This window comes from Dama dama, chromosome 6 (assembly GCF_033118175.1).
Source record: "Dama dama isolate Ldn47 chromosome 6, ASM3311817v1, whole genome shotgun sequence".
In the NCBI taxonomy this organism is placed as follows: Eukaryota; Metazoa; Chordata; class Mammalia; order Artiodactyla; family Cervidae; genus Dama; species Dama dama.
Window position 1 is genome coordinate 43,194,322 of NC_083686.1, and position 8,198 is coordinate 43,202,519.

At 45.2% G+C, this 8,198-nt stretch overlaps 1 protein-coding gene across 1 annotated transcript; it reads left to right on the forward strand.

Moving 5' to 3' along the window:
- Positions 1 to 559: 559 nt before the first annotated feature.
- LOC133058556 (serine protease inhibitor Kazal-type 2-like) lies at positions 560 to 7,173 on the forward strand. Its single transcript, XM_061145271.1, has 4 exons — positions 560 to 614; positions 1,421 to 1,464; positions 5,565 to 5,674; positions 7,059 to 7,173. The coding sequence occupies exons 1-4, from the start codon at positions 560 to 562 to the stop codon at positions 7,102 to 7,104; spliced, it is 255 nt and encodes an 84-aa protein (XP_061001254.1). The 3' UTR covers positions 7,105 to 7,173.
- The last annotated feature ends 1,025 nt before the right edge of the window (positions 7,174 to 8,198 follow it).

Here is an 8,198-nt window from a genome sequence, read left to right on the forward strand (position 1 = left end):
CCAGGCTTCTTTCTCATCCTTCAGCTTTCAGCTTAAATGCCACCTCTGTAAGGCCTTTCCTGATCTCCCAAAGTCTTCCCTTACCCCCACCACTCTCTAGCACTTTCAGAAATTACTGTATTCACCTGTTGTGGAGTTCCCTGGGTAATCCCATCCCCAACACCTACACCAGAAAGCTTTTAGAGTGCGGGCACCTCCTTTGTTTTCAGCCCCCCACACTGCCTGGTAGAGAGCAGATGCTTCTGAAACTGAGGTTGACTGACAGTCCGCTAGATCATCCAGGGCTCCTACGAGGTTCTCGTCTGCTGCAGGGAGGGATGGCCTCTTCAGTCGCTTGCTCTCATTCTAGGCAGCGCGAGGAGTCGGGGACTGGCAACCTCCCTTCTTGTGCCTTCGCCTCCCACGCGCCCCTTCTCGCCCCTCCCGCGCCCCGTCCGGCCCCCTCCTTCCTCCCCGCCCCCTGCCCTGCCCCTCCTGCATCCCGCCCTGTCGCGCGGGAGCCGCCCTGGTCGCGCGGACGCTGGAGCGCAGGGACCCGACGGCCGGCCGCGGAGGCACGATGGCGCTCAAGGCGCTGCGTTTGGTTTTGTTCCTGGTCTGGTGGGACTCGGCCGGTAACGCTCACCAGTCTCTCTGGTCCCCGGAGGACCAGCCCAGGAGTTACTGAGAGGGGGGCCTTGCCCGCTGCCGTCCCTCCCCGAGGCCTGGGGGGCCTTTGTGCCCCTCCGCGCACCCGTTACTGGCGGTTCCGGCCCGCCCCGCAGTTGCCTGGGGACACGAACTTGGGGATGTCCGGGGTTGGGGGGTGGCGTTGTGGAGCCCCAACCTTCTTTAGTTCCTGCTTGGGCTTCTTCCCAGGCTGCTCTTTCTCCCTTAAAGTGGATTTTCTGAAACCCAAGGTTAGGAGTCAGGTGTTTATGGACCCGGGGCCTTCCTTGCAGAACCTCAGCAGCAGATGTACCAGGAATCAGGAATTGTGAATGCCAAGTGCGCCAAGCACCGTGGGGCTGGTGAGAAGGCGGCTTCAGTCCAGCCAGACTTGATGTCTATTTGAAGTGGAGTTAAAGTGATAACACCCGATGTCAAAATTTGCACTTACTATCTCCGCCACAGGGGAAAACAACATCGTGAACGATTGAGTTGCTTCTCTAACCTTTATTCGGTAGCTCCAGAGTTTCCCAAGCAATCCTATTAGGGTGGTCAGATACAGAATGGTTATCGAGTGTTTTCCGTGTGCCTGCTAGGAGAGGTGCCAGAACACAACTGAATCGACTTTTTTAGGAAGGGGTCAAAGAAGCTAGACATGTGAGGGAGAGGGAGACATGTAGCCTGTCTAAATCACAAGCTGAATTTAAAAAACCCTTATGAATGAGCACTAACCTTAATCCCGTCCTTTAAAATGTCTGTCTCCTTTTTGCAGCCTCTTCCAATGCTCAGTTTGATCAGCCTTCAGAGTACAGCTCAGTAAGTAGGAAACCGCTTGGACTGTTTCTCCTAATACAGTGAAGCCTGCAGTGGTTTGGGTGGGGGCTGGTTTTCAGGTCTGCCGCTTTTGAGACAGTTGACTGCTTCTTTAGAAACCAGATTCTCAGGCAGGCTTTTTGATACAGATCACAGTGTAAATTTTGGTTAAAAATTGCTCAGGTCTTGCAGGCCTCAGGGCTTTGTTTCCTTTTACTATCTCCTTTGATGATTTAGAAGGTCCTTTGCCCAGTAGTTTACATGTTGTACTAGATATTTTATGTATATTCTCAAATTAAGTTCTGTGGAGGCAAACAAAGGCCAACCAGATGAGAGCAAGCAAAAACTAGTTATTCAGAGCTTAATGTAGCAAGTGAGTCAGCCATGTCACTTGTGTTTTAGCTGAGACTCAAAGGCACAGGAGTGGGAAAGCTTTGTAAATGGGGAAAAGGGAAGGCATCAGATGTGCCCTTGTTGAGGTTGTTGGCATGGGGAGGCTGGAGGTGGGAAACTAAAGGCAGGCATCTTATGTGAATGGTTAGGAGGGCATATTTGGATCAGCCATTCTGTATTTAAGCAACTCACATACGACTCTCTGCTTTCTCTCTAACCATTCCCACAGCAGGTCAATTACTCACTGGTTAGAGACAGACCATCCTCTTGTTTAACTACTCTCCTGTAAATCATAGAGTTTGTTTCTCATGAGTGGAGCTGTATTCTTAACAAGACTCAAGTATCTGTGTTCACAAGCCTATTATGCCAGCCACAGTCTTAATTTATAAAAGATGTAGAGACAGCATGAACATGAGGGTAAACAAATGAAAATGTTTATATGGAAACTGTGTCAGATGCTTTTGAAAAACTTGCTAAAAGACAAATTCTAAAAAATTGAATTAGGTATAGTAAAACAATAGTAAGTAATTGGGGAATTATTTTTTAACTGTATATTACCTTGCTGTGCCAGTGTCTTTAAATTCTCACCATATTTTAAAAAGGGGGCAGGTTTACTCCTCAGGACGCAGATTGTTATTTTGATTGTCATGACTAGGAAGTTGTAACTAGCCTCTAGTGGATAGAGAGCAGTGATGTTACTAAACACCCTACCATGGATGAGACAGCCTCACACAACAAATAATTAGCTGGTCCAAAATACGAATGCAGTTGAGAAATCCCATTTAAAACAAAAGAAGAAATCATGGATGATTTATTATGGGTATGATTTTTTCAGTGACAGCACACAGAACTCTAATTAGTTGAAACTTTTCGTAGGAAAAGTCTTATGTCTTGTGTCAGGATTAGATTCAGCTGCAGATAACAAGGACTCAAAATAACAGCTCACAGAACTGCCGTCTTAGGATGTGGACTTTGTCACCCTGGTCTGTAAAGCGTAGAGTTCCATGCACCCAGCAGCAGGATGGAGGAATAGACAAAGAATAAAAATTGGGGAAGGCAGAGGACAAGCCCCAACTTTCTTTTAAAGGAGGTTCCTAGCAGGTGGTAAAGAATCGGTCTGCAATGCAGGAGACCCAGGTTCAATCTCTGGGTTGGGGATTGAAGGGAGACTCCCGGACCTGGAGAATCTGGAGAATGGCAACCCACTCCAGTATTCTTGCCTGGAGAATTCCATGGATAGAGGAGCCTGGAGAGCTATAGCCCATGGGGTTGAAAAGAGTCGGAACAACTGAATGACTAACACAAGCACAGAAGCAACTGCCCGTGGTAATTCCACTTGAATCCCGTCAGCCTGGCCTTGATCGTGTGGTCGGTCATACCTAGCTGCAAGGATGTTGTCTTAGTGTAGGTAGTATCATAGCTGGCCATGTGCCTCATTGGCTTTCCATCAAAAGATTGGCAATTTTATTTTCATTTATATGTTTTAAGAGAAAAAGTTTAGGGTATGTTATAGTTTTTGTTACTGTTTCCCTACTTTAATCGACTTTTTCAATTAATCGACCAATTACCAGTTGTCCCAATCTCGTTGGAAAGAGACTAGCTAGTCTCCTGTGGAAGCTGTCCTGGAAGCCATCATCTTAGTGAGCCTAGAACAGGAAGAACACATCAGGCTCCTAGAAGGAGATAGAAGGCTGAACAGAGGGTGGAAAGGGTCAAAAGTTTCTCTTTACTTCAGAGTTTGGCCAATGCCCTGTCCTACCTAGGTCTCTATGAATCCACATAATATGAAGGAAAAGGTATATTTCATTTATTCAGAGTACTAAACACTTATTCTGAAGTGAGGAAAGACGATCACTATTACTAAAACAAAACAAATACAGCAGGTCATATATTCAACCTGTTCTTAGAGTGAGCCTCTGCACGCTTTGGTGTGACCACTGTGACCAGTTCTAGTCCTGGTCCTGCTGGAGACTAGAGGTTATGAGCAAGACCTATTACCTCTCTGGCCTCAATTCCATTGAATCTGAGGGTTGAGTTCCACGATCCAACATCAGTTTGTTAGGGCTGCTGTAATAAAGCCACAAACTGAGTGACTTGAACACCAGAGATGGGTTGTCCCACAGCTCTCAAGGCTGGATGTCCAAACTCAAGGTGTCGGCAGGGTTGGTTCCTTCCAAGGGCTGTGAAGGAGAATCTGTTCCAATCCTCTCTCCTAGTATCTCGTAGCCTCAGGCATTTCTTGGCTTGTAAATGGCATTCTCTTGGTGTCTTCACATGATCTTGCCTCTGTGTGTGACTCTGTGTCCAAACTTTCCTTTTGTTTTAAAAAAATATTTATTTATTTATTTTTTGCACAGGCTTTCTCTAGTTGCAGCGAGCAGGGGGTGCTCTTCCTTTTGGTGCTTGGGCTTCTCATGACCGAGCGCAGGCATTGGGCACATGGGCTTCAGAGCTGCAGTACTTGAGCTCAGTAGTTGTGGCTCATGGGCTTAGTTGCCCTGCAGCATGTGGAATCCTCCCAGACCAGGGATCAAACCTGTGTCCCTGGATTCTGGATTAGCTGGATTCTAATCTGCTGCACCACCAGAGTGAAAAGGAAAGTGTTAGCTACCTCAGTCGTGTCTGACCCTTTGTGATCCCATGGACTGTAGCCCACCAGGCTCCTCTGTCCATGGGATTCTCCAGGTAAGAATACTGGAGTGGGTTGCCATTCCCTTCTCCAGGAGATCTTCCCAAACCAGGGGTCGAACCCAGATCTCCTGTATTGCAGGTGGATTCTTTACCGTCTGAGCCACCAGGGAAGAATTCCTGAATGGGAATTTTACCACCAGGGTAGTCCCCCAATTATCCTTTTTTATAACCACACCAGTCATATTGGATTAGGGCTTATTCTCCTAAACTTTTTACTTTAAGATAATTTCCCATATGAAGACCCTACTAATTCCATATAAGGTCATATTCTGAAGTGCTAGGAGTTAGGACTTTAACATATCTTTCTGGGTGGATGCAGTTAAACCCATAACAAGCCCTGAGGTCTAATTCTGAACCTACTGCTTTCCTTAATGCTGTTGCTTAAATGCCAGTATCTTACAAGTCCAGACAAAAGATTACATTTCCGAGTGTGTCTGGGCATTATGCCACAGAATTAGGTGAATGTAACAGGACATTCTCATGGAGTTGCTCGTGAAGAACAGATTATGAAGCTGGAGGATAGTAAAGTACGTTGGTGGCATATCTTGGACTTTCATTTAAAAATCAGCCAGCGTCAACCTTCTGCTGAGGTCCTTATCTTACATAGCAGGTATTGACCCATTGCTTCAACACTACATCTGATGCTTAGAAAAATCTGTGTGTGTGTGTGTGTATAAAATAGAAAATTTTCTGTAGGATATTTCTAGAAAATATAGGGAAACTTGGGACTTTGCCCGAATTCTTCTCTGGTGACTCAGATGATGAAGAATCTACCTATAGTGCAGGAGACCTGGGTTCAATCCTTGGGTCTGGAAGATCCGCTGGAGAAGGGAATAGCTACCCACTCCATTATTCTTGCCTGGAGAATCCCATGGACAGAGGAGCCTGGTGGGCTACAGTCCATGGGTTCCCAAAGAGTCGGACATGACTGAGTGACTAATGGTGGAACTTTGCCCTCCTCTTACGGTAAAAAGGTCTCAAGTTATTCACCAATTTCTGTCTTCCTTTCTCTTTTCTAGCCAAACTGCCATCAGTACACATTACCAGGATGTCCCCGGGACTTCAACCCCGTGTGTGGAAGTGATTTGTCCACTTATCCCAATGAGTGTACTCTGTGCATGAAAATCAGGTAGCAATTTTTCAATATAAACTAGGCACATATTCTTTAGTTCTTCTCTTGCATTTTGATGACTTAGGAAGTTGTGGCTCTTTTCTTGGACATAAGAATCAAATGTGACATAAGTAGCTCTGTTTTAAGACATATTTAAAAAGACACAGGATCAGTGAATTTTCTAGGTCAAGGTTAGAAAAAGAGGTGTGTGATTAATCAGTTATAGACCAGATAATTAAGTGATGTTACTCTCCAGGGATGGGTAATTTCCCAAAATGAAAAATATATTTACGACTTCCCTGGTGGACCAGTGGTTAAAAATCCACCTACCAGTGTGGGGGATAAGAGTTCCATCCCTGGTCCTGGAAGATCCCACATACTGAGGAGCAGCTAAGCTCCTGCACCGCCACTACTCAGCCCACGCTCTGGAGCCTGAGAGTCACAACCACTGAGGCCTGTGCTGCAACCGCTGAAGCTTGGGTGCTTAGACCTGAGCCCCACAATAGGAGAAGTCACCCCAGCGAGAAGACCAAGCACCCAACTATGGAGCAGTCCCTGCTCTCTGCAACTAGAGAGAGCCTGTGTGCAGCAAAGACCCAGAAAAAAAAAAAAAAAAAATTAGACAAGAGTATATTTAGTAGTTAAACTCTGTGCAATAGTAAATGTTCTGTTGCATTCAGGAGCCACGTACAGGTGACCTACACACCCTGCACGACTGGTCAGAAAACCTGTCTTAGTAACTCTGCCTGTTAGAATGCTCACTAATAAGTGTATTATACTGACATCTTCTGTGTAACACACCTGGCCAGCTTAGGTGACCGTGACTCCACCTCCAGATACACTGCTTTGTATTTCAGGGGTTCAGTCTCTGAACTTAGTCTTCAGTAAATTACCAGGTCTTCTCAAAGTGATTCGTGGGGGATAGTTCCATGTGCCCTAAGGTTTGGGGAAAAAATTGGCAGAGTTGGGTTTTCACCTTCATTGTTTCCTAGACTTAGCTTTTTAAAAAAAATCATTTAATAATTTTAGGCTGTGCTGGGTCTTCGTTGCTGCTCAGGCTTTACCTGATTGCAGCGTGCAGGCTTCTCATTGTAGAGGCTTCTCTTGTTGCAGAGCCTGGGCTCCAGGGTGCAAGGGCTTCATTAGTTGTGGTTCCTGGGCTTAGAACACAGGCTCAGTTGCTCCGCAGCATGTGGGATCTTTCTGGATCAGTGATAGAACCCACGTCTCCTACATTGGCAGGCAGATTCTTTACCACTCAGCCACCAGGGAAGGCCCTAGATTTAGCTTTAAAAATGATTGTCAACTGGGAAAGACTATAATGTATAATGACATGGGTCTTTTTAATACAACTTGTGGGCCAGTTTCAATAAATGTGTTTTTATGATTGGTCAATTTTCAGGGAAGATGGTCGTGATATTAAAATAATCCGAAGTGGACCCTGCTGATGGAGCAGTTCACAGAAGAGAAATTGGAGAAACACCCCTGCATACTAGATGAATTTTATTTTTCCCATTTCTCTTTTCCTGTGTTTCTTTGTGTGAGATTTGTTAACCCACATTTTCTGAGATGAGATGTGGAAGAGAGCCATGGACAGTGATTGATAATTAAAGCAAACAAAAAAAGTCCTTGTTTCTTGGCATTTGCCCCTTGAGTTCAGCTTATCGCCCAGGTTACTTATATGTTGCTTTATTTAGTTGGAATAAAATCAGCATTGTGTTCAGTTACCACTGTTCCCTGTTGACTATCCATTCTCACTCAGCCTCACAGGGCCCTTTTGCTCTCAGACGGAGGTGAATTTCACTAAGGGAGAAGTAGAGTCATTTTTGAGAGGTCAAGGATGATTCTCCTTCCCCGTTTTCCTGACTCTGATACGGAGTGTATGGTAATTGGTACAGTGTTGTGCAGAGAGCAAATAATGTGAGATGCTGAAACTGACTCTAGCCTGAACAGGTAGAATAAAAAAAAATATGCAATAAACTACAAGATTTTAGAATTCCTTCCGATGCAATTTTTCTTTCAAGTTAATGCAGGGACTTGCCCTTTTCCTTCTTCTAGAGCTGAGGTTCTGAACCCTAGAGATGATCCTGGGGCTATGTCGAGAGGCATTTTTGGGATCACAATTTGTAGGGTGGGTGCTCCTGACTTCTAGCAGGTAGAAGCCAGGGATGCTACCAGACATTCCACAGTGAGCAGGACACCTCCCAACAACCAAGAAATTTTCAGTCCAAAATGTCAGTAGTGCTGAGGTTGAGACATCCTGTCTTAAGAGTCGATGCAACATAAAAAATAGATGTTGCAATAATAAAAGTGACCAAAGGTTAATTTAGAAAGATATTGTTGTCCAGGCAGAGGATTTTGAGTCAAGTCCTAGGTTTAAGTACATTCTAGGGTCAGGAAACTGTGAGACAAGAGGCAGGAGGTGATGTCAGTGTGTAGAAAAGAACCTGGCTTTGACAAGTGGACTAAATGTGAATTTGAATTCTGATTCCAGCACTTACTTGGACTTCTGTTTTCTTATCTGGAAAAGAGGGATCATGTT